This window comes from Lithobates pipiens, unplaced genomic scaffold (assembly GCF_037356315.1).
Source record: "Lithobates pipiens isolate NorthernLeopardFrog02 unplaced genomic scaffold, aLitPip1_a1.2 Scaffold_16, whole genome shotgun sequence".
Classification (NCBI taxonomy): domain Eukaryota; kingdom Metazoa; phylum Chordata; class Amphibia; order Anura; family Ranidae; genus Lithobates; species Lithobates pipiens.
This window is the reverse complement of record NW_027507748.1, coordinates 601,046,181-601,070,979: the sequence shown is the minus strand read 5'-3', so window position 1 is coordinate 601,070,979 and position 24,799 is coordinate 601,046,181. Positions and strand designations below refer to the sequence as shown.

Genomic DNA, 24,799 nt, shown 5'->3' with positions numbered 1-24,799 from the left:
CGGAAGAAAAGAAGGTTGCGGACGCAAAACCACCTTATCCTTGTGTAAAACGACATAGGGCGACTTGCAAGAATAGGCCGCCAACTCAGAAACCCACCTGGCAGATGTAATAGCCACTAGAAAGACTAATTTCTGAGAAAGTCAACAAGGGAATTTCCCTGATGTTCTCAAACAGCGGTTTCTGAAGCACCAAGTTCAGATCCCACGGAGGTAGGGGTGGTCGCACCGGAGGGACTAAATGCCGAACTCCTTTCACTAAAGTGCTGATCAATGAGTGAGACGCCAGGGGTCATTGGAAAAAGACAGCCAAGCCTGAAATCTGTCCGTTGATGGTGCTTAAAGCCAGTTTCTGGTCCACTCCTAGCTGTAAGAACAGGACCCTGGCAACGGAATAGGTGTGTGGACGCCACCCCATCTCCTCACACATGGAGATATAAGCCTTTCACGTACAATGGTATATCTTCTGAGAAGAAGACTTCCTTGCCATCAGCATAGCGGAGATAACCGAGTCCGACGGATCTTGGATCCTTAGTACCTGGTTTTGAACAGCCATGTTGTTAAAACCAGTGACAGTAAAACAGGATGGATTATCGGACCTTGCAATAGGAGGTCTTCTCGCAGTGGCAACCTGCAAGGAGCATCGGCCACCAGGCGTACTAGGTCGGCGTACCAGAGACGCCAGGGCCAATCTGAAGCGTTCAGTATCCCTGGAACCCCCCCCCCCCCCCCCCCCCGGCCTCCACTCTGCAAAGCAAATGTGGTAACAGTTTGAGCGGAGGGAAGGCGAAAACCAACCGGTACTGCCCCCATGGAGCCACCAAAGCATCGGACGCGTCCGCCCAAGGATCTCTTGTCGTGGACATGAACCGACACACCTTTCTATTAAGCCGAGATGCCAGAAGATCCACATCTGGTGTGCCCCATGACAGGCAAAGAAGCCGGAACACCTCCAGATGCAATGACCATTCGCCTGGGTCCAGCACCAGGCGACTTAGATCGTTTTCTACTCCATGCCAGTTTTCTACTCCCGGAATGTTTATGGCCGACAGGGCAGGTATGTGTCGCTCTGCCCACAGAAGGATATGAGCGACCTCTCGTGCTGCAGACAAGCTCCTTGTTCCTCCTTGATGGTTGAAATATGCCACTACCGTGGTGTTGTCTGACTGGATCCTGATCGGACGCCCTCATAACCTCACTGAACATGTGGAGAGACATCGCTCGAAGCTCGAACACATTGATCGGTAACCGATTCCTCCCATGACCAGGGGCCCTGGGTCGACTGTACTCCCAGTACTCCACCCCATTCGGTCAGGCTGGCAACCATTGTGATGACTGTCCAATGAAGAGGCAGGAACGGCTTCCCAGGCCAAAGGGCTGGAGACCTTGGCCACCAGAGAAGAGAGTCCCTGACTAACTGGCTCACCTGAATCTGTAGATCCAGGGATAACGGAGATTTGTCCCATTTGGACATTATCTCCCTCTACAAGACTCTGGTGTGAAAATGGGTGTATGGTACCGCCTAGAAGGAGGCTACCATGAGGCCAAGAACTTGCATGCAGAAATGCAGCAATGACCACCTGTGATTCATCAACTGCTTCACCGCGGCTCTGAGAGTCTGCAGTATGTCTGAAGGGAGAAACACTCTTGCTTCCAAGGAGTCCAGCAGTAAGCCTAGGTACTCCAGGCACGAATAACATTTTGAGGTTCAACACCCACCCAAACTCCTGTAGAGTTTGCATGGTGATCGTCACATCCTCCCTCAATTCTGAGGCGGAAGCTGCTCTCAGGAGATCATCTAGGTAACCCACGTTTGCGATCCCACGTTGCCACAACCATGCCAAAATTGGGGCCAATACTTTAGTAAAGACTCGGGGAACTGAAGTCAGGTCATAGGGGAGAGCCATAAACTGGTAGTGCTCTTCCCCCACAGCAAATTGCAGAAACCTCCGATGCCCGAAGCATATGGGTATATGAATTTATGCATCCTGGATGTAGAAAGTACGCATTATGGATGTCCTAGAAAGCCAGAGTCTCCCTGCTGGAGTGCAGCGACTACAGAGCGAACTGATTCCATTCTGAATCTTTGTACTTTCACAAATCAATTGAGGGCTCTTAGGTCCAGGGTTTGACTTACCCTTTTCCTATTTAGGGACTACAGATTGGAGTAGAACCCCTGAAACCTTTCCAATTTTAGAACAGGCACTATCACCCCGTGACTGAGCAGGTCCCTTACTGCCCCAAACAGGGCCTCTCGGTGAGCCGGGAGTAAAGGTATGCTGGAGGGAAAAAATCTGTTTGGTGGCCAAGAGAGGAACTCTATTTTGTAGCCCGATGAAATCAGTTTGCAGACCCATTGGTCAGACAGCCGAGAGGCCCACTGAGCTGCAAACGCCCGAAGACGACCCCCCCCCCCATCGGTGTGTCCGGCGGGGGCAAACCTTCATGCGGTAGTAATTTTGCTTGCAGGCTTACCAGACCAGGGACACTTTTGTCATTCAGCAGTCGCCCTCTCGGCCTGGGATCACTTACCTGAAGCCCGAGACGGACGAAAAAGCCTCTTGAGCGAAAATGTAGGGTCCTTGCCTGCGGCATGGCTCCTTACCCTTCTTGGACAGGGGAGAAACATGCTCTTCCCACCTGTGGCATTCTTAATATCATCCAGCGAAGCTCCAAATAGCCGCTCACCAAGGAAAGGCAAATCGGTCAAGGCTTTTTTAGATGCCTGGTCTGCAGACCAGTATTTCAGCCAGATTAGGCGCGTAGCACCACTGGCTATATCGATGCTCTGGAGAGCAGGGGAAGAGTATCCAGAGCCACATCACAGACATACTTAAGGCTGTGCACCAACAGGTCTGCTAGTTCTACGCAGACTGGAGGGGGGACTGCTGCTTCTCAGTAAGGGTCTGCGACACTAATGTCATGGCTAGTACTGGTCATAGCACTGACCCCACCTTTGTAAATGTGGACTGGGAATTGCCTCGGCCCTCCTGTCGGTAGGGTCCTTAAATGCTGGAGCCCCCTCTTGGGTTACTTTATTTAACCTGGATACTGGAGAGCCGACCATTTAAGGAGGCTCTCTTCAAAGGGGTACCGCACTGCCATTCTTTTTGGGACTAAAAAAGGTCTGTTGCAGGCTTCCCCATTCCTCGTAAATGAACTTATTAAAATAAGTCAGATACGGAAAAAAACGTAGGTGTATGGGCTGGCTTACGGGACCCAAAAGGGACCGCCACCTCAGCAGAGGATCCTGCTGCATCCTGTATTTTCAGGGTATCGCGCACAGCGGGGATAAGTACTCCAGTTAGCGCTTTTTCCTGCGCGGACCTGGAACCTGTAATCATCCTCACTGTCCGAATGGACCTGGTCAATGTCCTCTGACACATCAGAACAGGGTTTGCCAGTCACTGCAGGGCCCGAGTCTGAATCAGAGTTCTCCCCGGAGGAGGGGGGACAGGGACCGATTCTTACCCTTGTGTCTGCACGTCACCTCCACCCTGGCAAAAAACGTTTCAAAGACCGCTGCCAAAGCGTCCAAAGGCACTTCACTGTTTGCAGGTGAGGCGGTTACAATTGCAGGGAGATCTGGGGAAGAACCCCCAGCATCCAAAGCCATGCTGAGCCACCCTGTCTGTCTCTCTTGGGGACTTAGGACAAGGTGCTCAATCCCACCCTCCTAGCTGCTACAGACCCCCAATGCACGACACACCACCCTAAACGAGTGCTGCAACGTGCTGTCACCGATTGCTGTGTACTGTGTCAGCTCAAAAGTGTCCAGGAACAAAAATCGCGCTGTTCTGTGGCACAGGAACCAGCGCTGGGGCGGAAAAAAAATCGTTGGGGCTACAAGAAAATGGCCGCCGGCTGTCCTTGTATCAAAAAAAAAAAAAAAAAAAAAAACACGGAAAATTGCCGACGACCACACTTCTCAGAGGCTAACAGAAAATGGCCGACAATCATGCTATACATAGAGAATGCAGGTAGACGAGTTTAATTTCTGCTTCCTTGCACCACCTTGGTACAGCGTTGGAACAGATGAGTAGGATGGTACAGCATGGGGGGATTTAGTGGTGAAACAGAAGAGCAGGAGGGTACGATGGTGGGGCAGATGTGCAGGGGGGTACAGTGGTGGAAGAGATGAGAAAGGAGTTCAGTAGCGGGACAGAAGAGCAATGGGAGTTACAGTGATGGGGCAGATGAAGGGGGGGGGGGGGTTCAGTGCCAAATAAGAAGGGGTTAACAGTGATGGGCCAGATAAGAAGGGGGTTATAGTAGTGGTACAGATGAGCAAGGGGTTATAGTAGTGGTACAGATGAGCAAGGGGTTATAGTAGTGGTACAGATGAGCAAGGGGTTATAGTAGTGGTACAGATGAGCAAGGGGTTATAGTAGTGGTACAGATGAGCAAGGGGTTATAGTAGTGGTACAGATGAGCAAGGGGTTAAACTGCTGGGACAGTTGTGCAGGGGGGTACAGTGGCAAGGCAGAGGAGAAAGGAGGCATATTGGTGTGACAGATGAGCAGGGGGTTACAGTGGTGGATAAGAAGAGCAGGGGGTTACAGTGGTGGATAAGAAGAGCAGGGGGTTACAGTGGTGGATAAGAAGAGCAGGGGGTTACAGTGGTGGATAAGAAGAGCAGGGGGTTACAGTGGTGGATAAGATGAGCAGGGGGTTACAGTGGTGGATAAGAAGAGCAGGGAGTTACAGAGGGAGGGCAGAGGAGAAAGGAGACACATTGGTGGGACAGATGAGCAGGGGGGGGGGGGGGCACAGTGGTTTGGCAGAAGTGTAGGAGGTAGGGAGAGATGAGAAGGGGGTTCAGCGGTGAGACAAAAAAGTACAGTAGTGATAGAGCAGATGAGCAGGGATGTTGTGTTGTGCCAGATGAGAAGGGGGTTAACAGTGGTAGAAAAAGGTAAGCAGGAGAACAGGGGGGTACAGAGGTGGGGCAGAAGAGCAGGGGGGGGACAGAGGTGGGGCAGAAGAGCAAGGGGGGGACAGAGGTGGGGCAGAAGAGCAGGGGGGGGACAGAGGTGGGGCAGAAGAGCAGGGGGGGGACAGAGGTGGGGCAGAAGAGCAGGGGGGGGGACAGAGGTGGGGCAGAAGAGCAGGGGGGGTACAGAGGTGGGGCAGAAGAGCAGGGGGGTACAGAGGTGGGGCAGAAGAGCAGGGGGGTACAGAGGTGGGGCAGAAGAGCAGGGGGGTACAGAGGTGGGGCAGAATAGCAGGGGGGTACAGGGGTGGGGCAGAATAGCAGGGGGGTACAGGGGTGGGGCAGAATAGCAGGGGGGTACAGGGGTGGGGCAGAATAGCAGGGGGGTACAGGGGTGGGGCAGAATAGCAGGGGGGTACAGGGGTGGGGCAGAAGAGCGGGGGGGGTACAGGGGTGGGGCAGAAGAGCGGGGCGGGTACAGGGGTGGGGTAGAAGAGCGGGGGGTACAGAAGAGCGGGGGGTACATGGGTGGGGCAGAAGAGCAGGGGGGTACAGGGGTGGGGCAGAAGAGCAGGGGGGTACAGGGGTGGGGCAGAAGAGCAGGGGGGTACAGGGGTGGGGCAGAAGAGCAGGGGGGTACAGGGGTGGGGCAGAAGAGCAGGGGGGTACAGGGGTGGGGCAGAAGAGCAGGGGGGTACAGGGGTGGGGCAGAAGAGCAGGGGGGTACAGGGGTGGGGCAGAAGAGCAGGGGGCACAAGATTGGGGCAGATGTGCAGGGGGGCACAGGGGTTGGGCAGATGTGCAGGGGGGGGCACAGGGGTTGGGCAGATGTGCAGGGGGGGGCACAGGGGTTGGGCAGATGTGCAGGGGGGGGCACAGGGGTTGGGCAGATGTGCAGGGGGGGGCACAGGGGTTGGGCAGATGTGCAGGGGGGGCACAGGGGTTGGGCAGATGTGCAGGGGGGGCACAGGGGTTGGGCAGATGTGCAGGGGGGCACAGGGGTTGGGCAGATGTGCAGGGGAAGAGGAGAAATATTGGTGGAGCAGAAGAGGAATAGTGGAAATAGTGGTGGGGCAAATGAGAAAGAGGGTTACAGTGGTGGGGCAGATGAGCAATTGGGTTCAGTGTTAAGACAGGTGAGAAGGAGGTTCAGCAGTGAGACACGAGAGCACGGGGGTACAGTGGTGGGGCAGATTAGAAAGGGGGTAATTGTTGGGACAGATGAGCGGGGGGGAGAGTTACAGTGGTGGGACAGAAGAGCAAGGTGGTATAGTGGTGGGGCAGATGCGCAGGGGGTAGAGGTGGGACAGATGCGCAGGGGGTAGAGAGGTGGGACAGATGCGCAGGGGGTAGAGAGAGGTGGGGCAGATGCGCAGGGGGTAGAGAGAGGTGGGGCAGATGCGCAGGGGGTAGAGAGGTGGGACAGATGCGCAGGGGGTAGAGAGGTGGGACAGATGCGCAGGGGGTAGAGAGAGGTGGGGCAGATGCGCAGGGGGTAGAGAGAGGTGGGGCAGATGCGCAGGGGGTAGAGAGAGGTGGGGCAGATGCGCAGGGGGTAGAGAGGTGGGGCAGATGCGCAGGGGGTAGAGAGGTGGGGCAGATGCGCAGGGGGTAGAGAGGTGGGGCAGTTGCGCAGGGGGTAGAGAGGTGGGGCAGATGCGCAGGGGGTAGAGAGGTGGGGCAGATGCGCAGGGGGTAGAGAGGTGGGGCAGATGCACAGGGGGTAGAGAGGTGGGGCAGATGCGCAGGGGGTAGAGAGGTGGGGCAGATGCGCAGGGGGTAGAGAGGTGGGGCAGATGCTCAGGGGGTAGTGTAAGAAAAGGTGTGAAGATGCAGGAATTGGTGCTGATCCGAGGACCGGGGCTGATCTAAGTGCAGGATGTTAGTCACCATTACTCAAGTAGGTTACACTAGCATTTACTTTATAAAAAAATCATTTTCATGATTGAGTGTGTGAAGTGTTTTTTGTTATAAAATCGGCACGCTCAATTTCTTTGAAACACACTGTGCTCAAAAGGTTGCCTACCACTGGTTTAGAATGTTAACCACTATGCTGTGTCTTAAAGGGCAATGTACAGGTACGTTAATATGCTTGTATGTGCCATTCTGCCGACGTATATCGGAGTGAGCTGGTCGGCAAGGGGTTAAAGAGGAACTGCAGTCTGCTCACATAATTTGTAATAAAGACATCTTTGCCATTCTGAAGCTTCCCTCCAACCATCTTGCTTATTTTATATATACTGTGATTCTGTACTTGCCAAGTATACAAAGAAATCTCCATCCAGCGAGTCTGGCTGCAACCATTTTAAATGTGGACGGCTAAAGATGCTGCCTGTTCACTGGATTTAAACACAAAGAGGCACACCTCCAGTTCTGCCACTTTGATTGGCCCTCTTATAACTCACCCCCCGCCCTCCCTTCCTGGTAAACTCTCAGGAGAAAGAGAGCTGTGTGTGATGTCATAAAGCCTAGGCTTTTCACCAGACAAGAAACAGAAAACAGGCATTTACTGGCAGAAAAAAAATGTTTTAATATAAGTTAACCACTACAATACAGGGCACGTCTACATCTTCCCGCCCATCCAATTTTCAGCTTTCAGTGCTGTCTCATTTTGAATGACAATAGCGTGGTCATGTTACACTGTACCCAAACTACATTTTTATAATTTTGTTACCACAGAGCTTTCTTTTGGTGGTATTTAATCACCTCTGGGATTTTTATTTTCTGCTTAACAAATTAAAAAATAAGACCAAAAATATTGAAAAAATGTTTTTATTCGGTTAGAAAACTTTGTAAGTTTCCTCCTTCACTTATGGGCACCTATGAGGTGGCACGGATGGGCACCTAGGTGGCACGGATGGGCACCTATGAGGTGGCACGGATGGGCACCTATGAGGTGGCACGGATGGGCACCTATGAGGTGGCACGGATGGGCACCACTGATTGGCTGGCATTGTGGGCACTGATTGGCATCCCTGGTGGTGACTAGCGGTGGACATCCTTGAGGTGGCTGTGCTGATAATCAACAAACCCCTCCCCCCCACCCCGTCAGAGGAGCAGCCAATAGTCTGTCAGACGCAAGTGAGGAAAAGCCAATCCATCAGAGACTCTCATCTAGATTGGAGTTGGGGTGTGTCAGACGGACCGTGGTGCTTGTTATACCGAAAGACATCATAAGACGTCCAGTCAGGATAACACAACCCCTTTGCAGGCGTCATTTTGCTATATTGCGGGCAGCAAGAGGTTAAAACAAGGGCAGAAGATGGAAAGTTGGAAAAATAGACGAAAGTCCGCTTTCAGTGAATTATTTTTCCACTGGACTTTGGTCCACTTATTAAAAAAAGGGGGAGATCATGACCTCCCATCCCCGCCTCTTTGCCTCAACCAGAGAACTCTTTGCATTTACTGAAAAAAATGCAAAACATTCCCTGACCAGTGCCCGTATGATCAATCCACATGGTACCTGGAAGCTAGTGGAGATCACTGTATTAACGTTGCCTGCTAGAGTGATTTCAAGCTTCCAAAAGGATCAAACAGGTAAAATACATACATAGACTGGTCAGAGCTCTATCAATGTATCTATGGAAAAAAAGACACACTTAAACTGCAGCTTTAAACTCGGTTTTTGGAATTTGTTTCTTTAGTATAAGTTTAGCCAGAGAGCAGAGAAAAAAATGTTTGCTGACCTTGATTCGCTCTTAGACCCCTTTCACACAGAGTTGGCCCGGGCAGCAGAGGTAAATCGACGCTATTTTTAGCACTGCTTTAACTTTGTTTTAGTGGCGCTATTCGTCTGCTAGCGGGAGGTTTTAACCCCCTCGGCGCTAGCAGCCGAAAAGTGGTTAAATTCACCCGCAAAACGTCGCTGCAGTAACGCTTTACCAGTGGAACAGCTGCGCTGCCCCATTGTTTTCAATGTGGAGGAGTGGTGAATTCACCGCTCCTAGAACGCTGCAAAGAAGTTGCTGCCTGGACTTTTTGCAATGCCCTGCCAGCGCAGCGCCACATTGTGAAAGCACCCTGCTAGCAGCCGAAAAGTGGTTAAATCCACCTGCAAAACTCTGCTGCAGCAGCGCTTTGCCGGCGGAATAGCTGCGCTGCCCCATTGTTTTCAATAGGCAGGAGTGATGGAGGAGTGGTGTATTCACTGCTCATACTCAGTTGCAAAAAAGCTGCTGCCTGGACTTTTTGCGATGCCCTGCCAGCACAGCGACCCATTGTGAAAGCACTATATAACCGAAATGCGAAAGACTCTTTCTTTTCCTCAATGGACAAGAAAAACAGTTCTACCAACATTCCCTGTTGTGTATAGATAGGTGTGCAGTTATTAATTGGTATTCAATGCATTCATTGTGATAAACAAAAAAGAAATCCTGCCCTTAAAATACTGCCAGTAAGCAAATATAGTGTACACGCAGTTACCTTTTAAGAATGTTCTCTGAAGACAGCCATTGTACAAACATCTTACTGGGAGACAGCACATGACTTATGTACACATCAAGCTCACTGCGTTCAGAAAGGGAAATGGTGCCCATACATTGTTCAATGGAGTCAAGCGGTCGGTCTAAAACTGAATCCCATACTTCTTTCAGAGGCAGATGTGGATCAGCAGATCCAGGTGCACTAAAAGAGAATATCAGACAGAACAAGAAGATCAAATTAGAGTATTCAATAACCTCCACAGAAAGATAATGAAAGCCAAAATAACTTAAAGGAGCAATTAGACTATCATCTCCATGTACTGGAAATTTGTCAACCTGCATCAAATTTTTCAGTTCAACCACCAGAAGACTGAGCAGTAATTGGATGATTTGTGTACTTGTGCATTTTTAATCTGTGTGCATTTGTGTCCATTTAACACCCATCTCTAGAATAAAACTATTCTAGAGCTAAGCAAATTCATCTTCAGCAGTAAAAAAAAAAAAAAAAAAAAAAAAAGGAAATGTATTTATTATTTACCGAAATCTGCAAACACATGGTTTTTGATTTCCTAGTCTCCTTTCTTCCTTTTACACAGTTGGTAAGTTTGAATAAAGACAATTCTCCATCCAGTTCAACCTGTGTAGGTGTACTTCTGTCCGTGTCTATAATTATTTCCCATATCCCTGTATGTTGTGTTCATTATCATAATTTTACATCAGCAAAGGGGTGTCTTTGGTTGTCTATGTCACTGTCATTTTTGGGGCCTTAAAGAAGTTCAAAAGACAAAGCACAAGCTTGGCTACAGATCTTTTAGATGTATTGTAAATTGGCCGCCTGTATTTATCTGTATATATTTTTAAGTTCATCAATCAGCAGACCAATGTTTGTATAAATCACTGGTCATCATATTTTAACATTTTTAAGCCAGTTCCATTCCATGAATATGGGGAGAATATGATGTGTGGCGCTAGATAGATTATACACAGCTAACCAGGTATTCTATTTCTATGCTGATTATTATCTGTGGATTAAGTGTTGCACATACTTTTCATTTGAAGAGGATATAAGCAAAATAGCATTGATGGTTAAGCAACCACAATATCAATTGAGATATGTAGGTGGTACTTATCTGCATTTGATCTTTGTTTTGTGATTTGTGGAGGCTAGCATTAATAGAGATCTTACATGATTTTAAGGTTACGAAGAAACAGAGCATCACTGCCTACTTTCATGAAAACAATGGTTGAATGTGCCCCCCATGTGCTGTAAATCCCACTCCATTTCCACCTCTTCCCCCCCCCCCCCCCACCCCCAAATAATCCCATATTGTTTCTCATCTTTTCCACTCTTTTTTTCCCCCAAAACATTCTGCTACTCCTCCCGAGTATGGCGATACCACATGTGCAGGACTTTTACACAGCCTGGCCACATAGAGAGCCTGAACATTGAAGTAGTACGTTCAGGCGTTCTAGGAGCATAAATGACGCATCTCATTTCATTCCTACCCATCACACTTTAGAAGGTCCTGGACCACCAGGACAGTGAAATTACCCACAAAATGACCCCATTTTGGAAAGCAAACACCCCAACGTATATTCTATTCGACATGGGCTGCAAATAGGTACTCGGGTACTCTGATGGCCCGCGACGGGTACTCGGGTGGGCCCGCGACAGGTACTCGGGTGGGCCCGCGACAGGTACTCGGGTGGGCCCGCGACAGGTACTCGGGTGGGCCCGCGACAGGTACTCGGGTGGGCCCGCGACAGGTACTCGGGTGGGCCCGCGACAGGTACTCGGGTGGGCCCGCGACAGGTACTCAGATGGACTGGGACAGGTAGTCTGATGGACTGTGATTGACAGGTACTATGAGGGGTGGTTGCAGGTCCTCTTTATAGGGAGGGGGTGGGGGGGGCGGCAATCAGTGTGCTTGGTGTACACTGTGGGCGGTAACGAGATGTTACGGCAAACTCGGTGTGAGGAGGAGATCCCGGTAACATCTCGTTACCGCGGTTTGTTTACATTTTAGTGATTGGCTGTGAAAGGATCACAGCCAATCACGTGGGTAAACAGCCGGCCAATGGCTGTTTACCAGCGTCTGTGACGAGCAGTGTTCCCGGGGAACACGCCGCCACCGACGTGCACTCGCAGCGCGATCGCGCGCATGCGCCGTGCACAGTGGGGTTGTGACCATCTGTGATCGGCCGTGACTTCATTGTGGCTGATCACGTGGTAAACAGCCATAACCAATGGCTGTTCACCCCCTCCGGTGGCAAGCGGTGTCTCCGTGACACGCCGCCACCGAAGAAACAGGGATGCGCGCGCACGATATGACGGCCTCCCGCCACAATAGATGCGCCGCCTGGCTGTCATTTGACTGTCGGCGGTCAGGAAGTAGATAATTCCTATTCACTGTCTGATGAGGAGACAGGTATTAAAGCTCATGCTAACTTTCTTTTCTGATTCACAAATTGCTAAATTTCACTTTATAACGGCCCGAAGATAGATGTATAAGGTACTATATGACAAACCCAATACAGATTCACCATTTCAATATGATCCTTCAAATTTAAAAAAAAAACATGGATGAGAGTCAGGCACTGGAGGATTTGATGTATCTTTGGGAAGAGGGACACACTGGAGGACGATGGACTGGGGTGTCCGCGGCCGACGTGTCTCCCTCCTATATCCTGCAAACCTAAATCAAGAATGTTTCCTCTATTGAATACGAACATCTAGGCCTTTGTTCAGCAAATGACTAAAGACATTGAAGATGTAAACTTAAAATCCCAAAGACTCTTTAATCTCTCACAGATACAAAAACAGGCTATTGAATCACTACAGACTAACTCAGAAATAGTCGTTAAACCCACTGATGAAGGGGGAAATTTGGTGATTATGAATATCCAACAATATGAAACTAGGTGTAGGAATATTTTAACCAAAAATGCTATTGACCTATCTCTAAAACAGTATTAGAAAACATCTGCACTGAATACAGTACCATCATCCTTAGAGCATATCAACAAGGGATTATAGAGAACACCTGTTTTTTTTTTTTAATTAAAGATCCCAAAATGCCAACGTTTTATGCTTTACCAAAAATACACAAGTCAAAAACTCAACCACTTGGCCGCTCCATAATATCTGGCTGTGCCAGCTTAACAGAAAACACTAGCTCCTTAGTTGACAATTACTTATATAAAAGATACAATAGGGGTGGGAAAGGGATCTTTTTTGTCGCGATGACCTCATCGGTCTTCTGGATCACATTATATCATGGTATCGCTGAGAGCTCACCCCTTGAGTAATTACTTAAAGGAAGAAGGCTTCAAAAAAGCTTCCAGAGATCTGTATAATAGACTTAGAAATCGGGGATACAGTCAAGTTTGCCTAAAAAAAAAAAGCCTACAATAGTGCAATACAAAAGGATAGAAATTCTGAAATCTTTGCCTCTCAATTCCCACCAAAAAATCTGAAACTGTACTACTCCAACACAACATTTACTGATTAGACAAATTTTTGGAAAATTCTGGTCCCTTCTTTCTGCTGATCCTATAATTAGTAAATACTTAACAAAATAAATAAAAAAAAAATAGAATTTTTGTACTCACCGTAAAATCCTTTTCTCTGAAGTTCACTGACTGACACAGCTCCATTAATTCTTGACCATAGGGTTGTTACTTTAGGAGAGGACTAGGCAGAACATTTTTTTTTTTAACATGTATAAAAAGTACTTTTCAGTTCCGCCCAGGGGGCGGTCCCTCCAGTAACATCCCCTCAGCCTGCCTACTGCAGCTCAATACGTCAAGAAGCAGTATAACGTAAACCAATAGGAGGGGAGGGTGCTATTTCAGTCAGTGAACTTCAGAGAAAAGGATTTTACGGCGAGTACAAAAAGTCTATTTTCTCTTTCGTTCACTGACTGACACAGCTCCATTAATCTCGACTGTATGGACATCCCCAAGCAGTGTCAAAATGAGGGGTGGGAACAGCATGAAAAATAAACTTCGCCCACAACCAGAAGTGCTCCCTAACAAGGGAGCCACCACCTTATCTAGCCGCATCAGAAACTGTGGTCAACAATGCAACAGTGCATTATACTCAAAAGTAACTGTAGTTTCTTTAAAAAAAAAAAAAAAAAAAAAAAAGAGTGCAGAATTGCAACATTACACGGCCGCCTACAAAACTTTGCGGCCAAAGCAGGCATCAGACAATGCGCTTACATCCACTTTGTAGAATTTGGTAAAAGTATGAACGGACGACCAAGTCGCCACCTTACACACTTGAGCGACTGACAACAGATGTTGGAAGCCCAAGAAGTTTTAATTGTCCTGGAGGAATGGGCCGAGACAGGAAAGAGGGACGCCTTCAAGGCGTAGGCCTGTACCACAATCAGTCTGATCCACCTAGAAATGGTGGCCGACAGGACCGCAATACCTTCTTCGGACCAGCTACTGAAATTAACAGTCTGACTTCCGAAAGGGAGCCGTGGCACACATATACACCCTTATTGCCCTGACCATGTCCAGGGAATAAAGGTCCACCTCTTTAAATGTGTCGGTTTAGGACACAGAGGTGGTAACACAATGTCTACATTGATGTGAAACACCGTAAACCACCTTCAGCAGAAAAGAAAGTTGCGAACACAACACTAACTTATCCTTATGGATAACCAGGTAGGGCGACTTGCAAGACAAGGTCGCAAGCTCAGAAACCCTCCTGGCCGAAGTAATGGCCACTAGGACGACCACTTTCTGAGAGAGTCAACAAAGGAATTTTCCGGATGTTCTCCAACAGCGGTTTCTGAAGCGCCAATAGCACCAGGTTCAGATCCCAAGGGGGTAAAGGTGAAGGCACCCTTGGGACTACATGTCGGACCCTTTGAATAAAAGTGCTCACTAGAGAGTGAGACACCTGGGGTCGATGGAAAAAAATAAAAACTGCTAAGACTGATAATTATCCCTCAATGGTGCATTTCTGGTCTACTCCTTGCTATAGAAGCAGAAGGATCCTGGAAACGGAATAGGTGCGTGGACGCCACCCCATCTCCTTACACATTGAGATATAGGCCTTCCTTGTACAATGGTAAATCTTCCAAGAAGATGATGTACGTGCCCTCGGCATAGTGGAAATTAACGAGTCCGACAGACCTCGGTCCTTTAGCACCTGGTTTTCAACAGCCATGCCTTTAAAACCAGCGATGGTAAAGCAGGATGTAGTATCGGACTTTGTGATAGGAGTTCTTCTCGCATTGGCAACCGCCAAGGAGAATCCGACACCAGGCACAGTAGGTTGGCGTACCAAAGACGCCGAGGCCAATCTGGGACAATCAGTATCACTGGAAGACGTGGTAACAGTTTGAGTGGAGGAAAGGCATAAATCAGCCGGTACTGCTCCGATGGAGCCACCAACACATCTGACACATCTGCCCAGGGGTCTCTTGTCCTGGACACAAACCTCCGTACCTTTCGATTAAGTGGACAGGCCAAGAGATCCACATCTGGTGTGCCCCACAGCAGGCAAAGAAGCCTGAATACCTGCGGATGCAATGACCATTCTCCTGGGTCCAGCATCTGGCGACTTAGGTAGTCCACCTGCACATTTTCTACGCCTGTGATGTATATGGCAGACAAGGCCGGCACATGTCGTTCTGCTCACAGGAGGATGTGAGCGACCTTTCGCGCTGCGACTGAGCTCCTTGTTTCTCGATGGTAGACATATGCCACTGCCGTGGCATTGTCTGACTGGATCCTGATAGGACTCCCCTGTAGACTCATTAACCATGTGGAGAGACACAGTCTGATCGTCCGAAGTTCCAGCACATTGATCGGCAACGGATTCCTCCAGCGACCAGAGGACCCAAGTCGACTGTACACCCAGCCCTCCACCCCAGCCGATCAGGCTGGCATCCATTGTGATCACTGTCCACAATGAGAGGAAGAAACAATCTCCCGGACCAAAGGGCCGGAGACCTCAGCCACCAGAGAAGGGAATCCCTGACTAATTGGCTCACCCGAATCTGACGATCCAGGGATAACAGAGAATTGTCCCATTTGGACAGGATCTCCTGCAATACTCAGGTGTGAAATTGGACATACGGTACCGCCTCAAAAGGAGGCTACAAGGAGGCCCAGAACTCGCATGCAGAAACGCAACGACAACCTGCGGTTAATCAACAACTTCACCGCGGAAAGGAGAGTCTGCAGTTTGTCTGAAGGGAGAAAACTACCACTTCCATGGAGTCTAGCAGTAAGCCCAGTTACTCCAGGCGCTGAGTTGGCACCAACATCGACTTCTATAGGTTCAGCACCCAATCAAACTCCTGTAGTTTGCATGGTGATCGCTACATCCTTCCTTAATTCTGAGGTGGAAGCTGCTCTCAGAAGGAGGTCATTTAGGTAACCCACGATTGCGATCCCACATTGCCTAAACAGTGCCAGAACTGGAGCCAACACTTTGGTTAAGACTTGGGGTGCTGACACCAGGCCAAACGGAAGAGCTACAAACTGGCAGTGCTATTCCCCAATGGCAAATCGCAGAAACCTCTGATGCCTGAGGCATATGAGTATATGCAAGTATGCGTCCTGGATATCCAGAGACGCCAGGAAGCCCCCCTGATGGAGCGCAGCCACTACGGAGCAAACTGATTCCATCCTGAACTTTTGCACTTTTACAAATTGGTTGAGGGCTTATAAGTCCAGGTTTGGACGTACCCCTTTCTTTTTGGGGACTACAAACAAATTGGAGTATAATCCCTGAAACATTTACAGCTTTGGAACAGGCACCATCATCCTGTGTAGGAGCAGGTCCTTCACTGACCCCAACAGGGCTTCTCGGCAAGCCGGGAGTAAAGGTATGCTGGAGGGAAAAAATAGGATTTTTTGTACTCACGGTAAAATCCTTTTCTCTGTAATTCACCGACCGACACAGCTCCTCTCTTAGCCATTAGGTTGTTATGCCCCATTACTAGGAGATAATAGGCATTAGTTGTAATACAACAATCAGAACTCTTAGTTCTGCCCAGGAGGTGGTTCCTTGGGCAACAACCCTCCATCCTGCCATGTAGTTATCAGTACGTCAACAAGCAGTATAACGTAAAGATAAAAAGGAGGTGCGGGTGCTGTGACGGTGGGTGAATTACAGAGAAAAAGATTTTACAGTGAGTAAATAAAATCCTATTTTCTCTTATATTCACCGACCAACACAGTTCCTCTCTTAGCCATTGGGACGTCCCCAAGCAGTGCCAAACGAAGGGTCAGAAAAACAGCATAAAACCTTTCTCCACAGTGGCAAGTAGGAACTAGTGAAACTTTACCCACAAAAAACAACAGTGAGTGGAGAAATCCACCACCAAATCAGGGTACCCTCAACAGGAGTGACTACCCACAACCGCACAAAAAAACTGCGGAATGTAATGCAACAGCACATCAACTTAACAGTACTGTGTTTTTAACGAAAAACCAGGAAAAATGTAATATATTGCACATGCAATTGCAACTATACGGCCGCCTGCAAAACTTTGCAGCCAAAACAGGTATCAGCCGATGAGCTGTCTACCACCTTGTAGAACTTTGAAAATGTGTGGACAGACGACCAGGTCACCGCCTTACACACCTGAGCGGCAGACTCTCGGAAGGCCCAAAATGTTCCGATTGCCCTTGTGGAGTGGGCCGTGACCAGAAAGGGGGGCACCTGCCCCTTCAAGGTGTAGACTTGTACTACAATCTGTCTGATCCACCTGGAAATGGTGGCCAAAGAGACCGCCATGCCGTTCTTGGGACCAGCCACCGAAACAAACAGCGAGTCTGACTTCCAAAAGGGAGCCGTGGTAGACAAATACACCTTCAGAGCCCGAACCACTTCCAGAGCGTGAAGGGCCATCTCCTTAGGGTGTTTCGGCTAAGAACAGAGAGATGATAATACAATGTCCTCATTAATATGAAAAGCAGAGACCACTTTTGGTAGAAAAGATGCTGGCAGCCCCAACACCACCTTATCCTTGTGGATAACCAGATAGGGCGACTTGCAAGACAAGCCCGCCAGTTCTGAAACCCTCCTGGCCGAGGTGATGGCCACTAGAAAGACCACCTTCTAGAAAAGCTTCAATAGGGGAATCCCCCTGATATTTTCAAACAACATTTTTTGAAGTGCCGATACCACCAGGTTAAAATCCCATGTGGGTAACGGTGGATGCACCGGAGGGACTACATGTCATACACCCTGAATGAAGGTACTCACTAATGAGTGAGACGCCAGGGGTTGCGGAAAAGACAGCCAAGGCTGAAATTTGCCTCTTAATGGTGCTTAATGCCAATTTCTGGTCTATTCCTTGCTGAAGAAACAGCAGGATCCTGGATATATAAAAGTGCGGATGCCATCCTTTCTCCTCACACATGGAGATGTAGGCCTTCCAGGTACGATTGTATATCTTCCGGGAAGAATATTTCTGTGCTCTGAACATAGTTGGGATCACAGAGTCCAACAGACCCCGGTTCCTCAACACCTGGCTCTCAATAGCCATGACGTTAAAGCCAGCGATGGTAAAGCAGGATGGAGAATCGGACCTGCCACCAGATGCATCAGTTCTGCGTACCAAGGGCACTGAGGCCAATCTGGAGCAACCAGTATTTACTGGGATCCCCTCGGCTTCCACCCTGCGCAGCAGGCATGGTAACAGTCTCAGTGGAGGAAAGCCATAGATCAGCTGGTACTGATCCCACGGAGCCACCATCATGTCTGACGCGCCTGCCCGCGGATCTCTTGCCTAGGACACGAATCTTGGCACCTTCCGATTGAGACGGGAGGCCAGAAAATCCACCAACAGGGCCGGTACGTGTCGCTCTGCCCACCGAAGTATGTGAGTGACCTCCCATGCAGCGGCTGAGCTTCTTGTTCCCCCTTGGTGATTGACATATGCCACAGCCCTGGCGTTGTCTGACTGGATCCTGATCGGACACCCCTGAATTCTCATCGACCATGTGGAGAAGCATAGCCTGATGGCTCTAAATTCAAGCAGATTGATCGGCAACTTGGATTCTTCCTTCGACCAGAGGCCCTGAGCGAACTAAACTCCCATCACTCCACCCCAGACGCATAGGCTGGTGTCCGTTGTGATCACTGTCCACTTCAGAGGTAGGAACGATTTCTCAGAGTGAATCACTGGGGACATCAGCCACCAGATCAGCGAGTCTGACTGACTGGCTCATCTGGATCTGTCGATCCAGGGACAACGGAGATTCGTCCCATTTTGTCAAAATCTACTTCTGCAGGACTCTGGTGTGGAACTTGGCATAAGGTATTGCCTAGAAGGAGGCTACCATGAGACCCAGGACTTGCATGCAAAAGTGGAGCGCTTGTGGATAATAAGCAGTTTTACCGCGGATCTGAGTGTCTGCAGTTTGTCTGAAGGGAGAAAAACTCTCGCTTCCATGGAGTGCAGCAGCAAGCCTATTTACTCCAGACACTGGGTCGGTACAATCATCGACTTCTTTAGGTTCAACAGCCATCCAAATTATTGCAGGGTCTGCATGGTGATCGACACATCCTCATCTAACTGAGGCGGAAGATGCCCTCAGGAGGAGATAGTCTAGATATCCCACGATCACGATCCCACGTTGCCGCAGCAATGCCAAAACTGGAGCCAATAATTTGGTAAAGACTCGGGGGGCTGATGCCAGGCAAACGGAAGAGCCACAAACTGGTCGTGTGCTTTCCCGACTGCAAACCGCAGAAACTTTTGATGCCGAAGGCATATGGGTATGTGCAGGTACACATCCCGGATGTCCTAGAAAGCCAGGGAGTCCCCTTGATGGAGTGCAGTGACTACTGAGCGAACGGATTCCTTTCTGAACCTCTGCACTTTTACAAAGTGATTGAGGGCTTTTAAGACCAACATTGGACGTACCCTTTCCTTCTTGGGAACTGCAAACAGATTTGAGTAGAATCCCTGGAAACGTTCAGTTTCCAGTACAACCACTCCGTGACTCAGCAGGTCCCTTCCTCCCCCCAAGAGGGCCTCCCGGCAAGCCAGGGATACAGGTATGCTGGAGGGGGAGAATCTGTTTGGCGGTCAAGAGAGAAACTATGTTGTAGCCTGAGGAAATCAGATCGCAGATCCATTGGTCAGATAACCGAGAGGACCATCGGGCTGCAAACTACTGAAGGTGTCCCTCACCCGAGACATGGGTGGGTGCAAACCATGTGGTAGCACTTTTATTCGCAGGCTTGCGGTTCCAGGGACGTTTTTTTTTCCCCGTCTGTGGTCCTCCTGACAGACTGGGGACATTTTGCAGAAGTGCTGGGCAGACAGAAAAAAAAAAGCTGTTTACGGGCTGAAAATAGAGGCTCCAAAGAGCCAGTCGCCAAGGAAGGTAAGATCTGTCAGGGCTTTTTTGGATGCCTGGTCAGCAGACCAGCCTTTTAGCCAAAACAGGCGCCTCAGCACCACAGCTGACACTGAAGCCCTGAACAACAGAGGGAGAGTATCCAGGGCCGCGTCACAAACGTACTTAAAGTGGTTGTAAACCCTTACAAACCACTTTGACCTACAGGTAAGCCTAGATTAAGGCTTACCTGTAGGTCCAAGAAATATCTCCTAAACCTATACGGTTTAGGAGATATTTGCCCGAAGACTGTCACCGCTGTCTACGCCGCATGCGCCATAGACAGCGGCGCGCAGGCGCACTGAGTGTGGCATCCTCGATAACGAAGATGCCGCGCGTCTCGGCTTCCGTGAGCATGCGCGGGAGTGACGTCATCGCGGCTTCACCGAATGACAGCGGCGGAGCTGCGAGACCCACCGAGAAGATGGATGCGGCGGACTACAGGGGACAGCGGTGACATCGCTAGCTCCTGTGTCAGGTAAGTGACACATAATGGGCTACTATGCGATGCATAGTGCTTTGCCTTTGCAAGGAATGAGAGAGGAAGTAAACTCATCAGGATTGCACTCCCAATTCACGGTGCAAACGTTTTGACCACTCAGTGTCTGCCAAACAAGTGCGGATGCTAGTACTGGTCGCACGGCTGACCCCACAACCAAAAACAAGGGACGAGCCACTGCCTCGACCTTCCTGTCTGTGGGATCATTGAATGCAGGAGTCTCCTCAACCGGGATCATGGTTACTTTATTTAACCTGGATACTGGGGGGTCCACGACCAGAGGAGCCGACTATTTTTTGAGGAGGCTCTCCTCAAAAGGGAAACCCACTGCCATGTATTTGCGGACCGAAAAAGTACATTGCGGGCGACCCCATTTCTTGTAAATGAACTTGTCAAATTAAGTCAGATACGGGAACTCCTTAGATAAACATGCTGGCTTACGGGGTCCAAAAGGGGACGGTACATCAGCAGAGGGATCTGCTGGCTTCGGAATCTTCAGGGTATCACGCACAGCTGTGATAAGTGCTCCAACAAGTGCTTTGTCGCGCATGGACCCGGATGGGGTCTCATCCTATCTGAACGGTCGTGGTGAGCGTCGTCTGACAAGACAGAGCAGGGGTCACCAGCCTCAGCAGGACTCGAGACTGCGTCAGAGCTCTCCCCAGAAGATGGGGGGGGGGGGGGGGGCTTTACTGCACCTTTCTACTACCTCCATCTTGGAAATGAACGAATTGAAGACCGCCATCAGGGTGTCCATGGGCACTGCACAGTCTGCAGCTGACCTGGTTGCAATTGCCTGGATTTTGGGGGAAGGAACACCAGTTTCTGAAGACATGCTGACCCTACCCTGTCTGCCACCTGAAGAGGACATAGGACAGTGACAGTCCCACCCTCATTACTGCCGCTGATTGAGGAGCTCTTCCCCGCCGCACTCACCACCCTGAGGAGTTCTGCTCTATCCAGCAAGTAGTGCCTGTAGTCCCTGGGGGCTCCCAGGTGCAGAGAAAACAATGCTGTGTCGGTGGCAGCAGCTGCAAATAGCGCCAAAACCGCTCTGAAGTGTGCTGAGGCTACAATTAAATGGGCGCCCAGCGTCCACTACAAAGACGTAATACACAGGGAAAATGGCTGTGAGAGCACAGGAGCACATGCTGCCACTAAAGAACACTGAAAAACTTGTTCAGGCTTCAAGAGAATGGCTGCCAGTGTCCTGAATAGGAAATCACTAGGAAAACGGCAGCTAAAGCCAAGGAGAGCATGCTGCTCTTGCCCACACCTAAAATGGCTGCTGAAGCAGCTCCATGAGGTACAGGGAGAAAACAATGGCAGTGAACAGCACTGTACAGTACATCAGCAAAACCTCACAGACACCTTCCAGGGGCATGAAGAATAGGACCCAGGCACCGGTAGCCAGCGCAGCCCCCCCCCCCCCCCAGGTGAGAGCCCCTGCATAGACACACACACCACTCAGCAGCCACATGCATCCCCCCAGAGATGGTAGAGATTGACAGAGGAGAGAAAAGAGGGAGGTGAGGGACCCCCGAATCGACCTCCCAGGGAATGCCCAGCTGCTCAGCCCCGCTGAGGCAGGGAGAGCTGTACTTACCAGTCCTATAGAGCTGGGAGACATTCCATCACAGACCCATTCACTGATCAGTACAGGATGGCTGCTGGCCAGTCATACTGTTACGTAGACATCAGTAGCCCAGTCATATATATGCCCCGGAGTATAAAAGCTCACCGACTACCTCTGGAGCTGAGGTTTCATCGTGGCCTGCCGAACGCGTAGCTGCGGTCTGCACACGCTCGATGGCCGCACTGGGGAGCCTATAAGGATAAGGGTATCCAGCCCGTCACTCAGCCAACTGTTGATAGTAGATCTGAAACCATTAATTAGACCGAAAGAGAAGTACAATTAAATCACACTTGTTTATTAAATAAAAATAAAAAGGTAAATAAAGTAAGCATAGTCAAAGCATAGCCAGAATCCAGTAACCGGATTGGGTAGTCAGCCAGGCCAGAGTTCAATCACCAGATCGGGTAATCACCCAGGCCAGAAGTCAGGGATCCAAGTGGAGAAACAGCAAGCAGGATAAGGAGCCATAAGGGATGTCAGCAAGCCAGTCTTTAACCAGGTACGCAGGAGATGGTTTCTTGTGATGTGACCAAGGCGATGACAGAGATGAAGTGAGCAGGATAGCTTTAAGTAGGCAGGTCAGACAAGCAGGATCAGGGACAGCTGGGTAACTGTGGAGAGAGATGAGAGCAGGCAATTAGCTGACAGCTGAGCAGCCAGCCCAGAGAAGGAAGGGCTAAGCCAGCTATGACAAAATTACAGGATCATTCATCTTGCGCAAAATGTCACGCTTCTGCATAAAAAAAGCACGGACCGATGGGCCTGCAGGGTTCCTAGGTACTTCTCCTTCACTATGCAAAATAAAACTGATGACTGCATGGCTGGGTGGAGGGATGTTGCCCAAGGGACCGCCCCCTGGGAAGAACTAAGAGTTCTGAGTGTTGTATTACAACCAATGCCTAGTATCTCCTAGTAATAGGGCATAACAACCCAATGGCTAAGAGAGGAGCTGTGTCGGTCGGTGAATATAAGAGAAAATCTGTCTGGTAGACAAGAAAGACTATCTTGTTGCCTGATGAAACCAGTTCGCAGAACCATTGGTCAGACAGCAGTGAGGTCCACAAAGCTGAAAACTCCCGAAGGCGACCCCCCCACCCGAGTGTCTGTTGAGGGCAAACCTTCATGCGGTAACATTTTTGCTCGCAGGCTTGTGAAACCAGGAAAGCTTTTGTCCTTCAGCAGACTCCCTGTCGGACTGTGAGCTCTTGCCTGTTGTCCCGGGCGTGTGAAAAAGCTGTTTCTGTGCAGAAAAGAAGGGCCCATGCCTACAGTGTGGCTTCTTACCCTTCCTGGAATCTAACATTCTTACTAATGTCGTCCAGCAAAGCTCCAAATAGAATCTCACCAAGAAAGGGTAAATCCACCAGAGGTTTTTTAGATGCTTGGTCTGCAGACCAGCATTTCAGCCAAATCAGGCGCTGTAGCACCACTGTTGATAGTAATGCTGTAGAGAGCAGGGGGACTGTATCCAGGGCCGCATCACAGACATACTTAAGGCCGTGCACCAACTGGTCTGCTAGTTCGATGCAGACTGGGGGAGAACCTCACTCTAACGGTCCTGGTCCGCATCCTCTGACCCTTTAGAACAGGGGCCGTCAGTCACCGCGGTGCCGGAGTCTGAATCAGAGCTTCAAAGGACGGGGGGTTCGGGGACATTTTTTACCCCCCTGGCGCTCACACACAGCCTCCAGCCTGACAACAAATGTTTCCAGGATCGCCGACAAAGCGTCCAAAGGCACTTTGTTGTTTGTAGGTGAGCCGGTTGCAATTACTGGGATCTCTGAGGAAGATGCGCCAGCTTCTGATGCCATGCTGACCCACCTCATCTATCACACTTGGGGACTTAGGACAAGGTACACAATCCAACCCTCCTAGCTGCTCACAGACTGAGGGGCCCCAGAGCCCCCAGGACCATGGTCCCTTCAGGGAGCCTAGGTCCTAGAGGAGGCAGAAAAAAAAAACTGAGTGCAGGAAGCTGGCTGAGGGGTTATAGCCAGAGGGACTGCCCCCTGGGCAGAGCTATGCAGTCTTGCTGTTTTTACATGTATTACATGTTCTGCCTAGTCCTCTCCTGAAGGTGGCGTAATAACCCTACGGTCAAGATTTATGGGAGCTGTTTTCGTCAATGAACAAAAGAGAAAATAAAAACCGTAGAGGTGATAAAATACCCCCAAAAGAGAGCTTTATTTGTGGGGAAAAAAAGGATGTCAATTTAGTTTGAGTACAGCATTGCACGACTGCAATTGTCAAAGTGAGGCAGTGTTGTATCGCAAAAAATGGCCTGGTCATTGAGGGGGAAATCCTTCCAGGGCTGAATTGGTTAAAGTAATGCCGTGCCATATAAAAAAAAAAATGGCCTGTCATGAAGGGGGGTAAGCATTCCGAAGGTCAAATGGTTAATGTGCTATCCATGCAATGAAATTAAGATTTGCAGTTATACTGAATGCTGCACAGTTCATTCCAAGGCAAAAGTTAGAGATGCCGGGGGTGAGAAAAAGATCTAGGTCGTTTCAGGTGAACTTTTGGAAATCGCATTGGCCACACTACATCTAGTCTCATTGTCCCCTACACAAAGGTTAACATAATAAGTCATATTACATAGAAAATATCAAACGCCTGGCCAAGTCAGAGGGGAGTGGTCTGAGCATGGCTGAGTGAGGGCGTGCAGAGTCCGTGCTCCGAGCTCCGAGCGGAACCGCCATTCATAGGTGATCTGCACCTGAAGATCCAGGGATGAGCGCATCTAGACAGAGGGAAGCGAAAACCTCTCGCAGAGCTGCAGGGTACAGTGGCCCCCAGCCTGCCATACAGCAGTATTTCTCCCCGAGGCGGATGTCGGCAGCCGGGCACATCGCTGAGACTACGGACATAGCCAAGCCCCGTGAGGGGGTGAGTGTGCAGCCAAATAGGGGAGAGATGAAAAGCTCAAT

General features: G+C 49.8%; 1 protein-coding gene across 3 annotated transcripts in view; it reads right to left on the bottom strand.

The window, feature by feature from the left end:
* Nucleotides 1-24,799, bottom strand: part of RNF17 (ring finger protein 17) — an 881,806-nt gene that overhangs the window by 438,402 nt on the left and 418,605 nt on the right. For all 3 annotated transcript variants that reach the window (XM_077483977.1, XM_077483979.1, XM_077483978.1), the window contains exon 22: nt 9,353-9,553. In XM_077483977.1, coding sequence (XP_077340103.1) covers nt 9,353-9,553 — 201 coding nt within the window. The remainder of the gene's footprint in view (nt 1-9,352; nt 9,554-24,799) is intronic.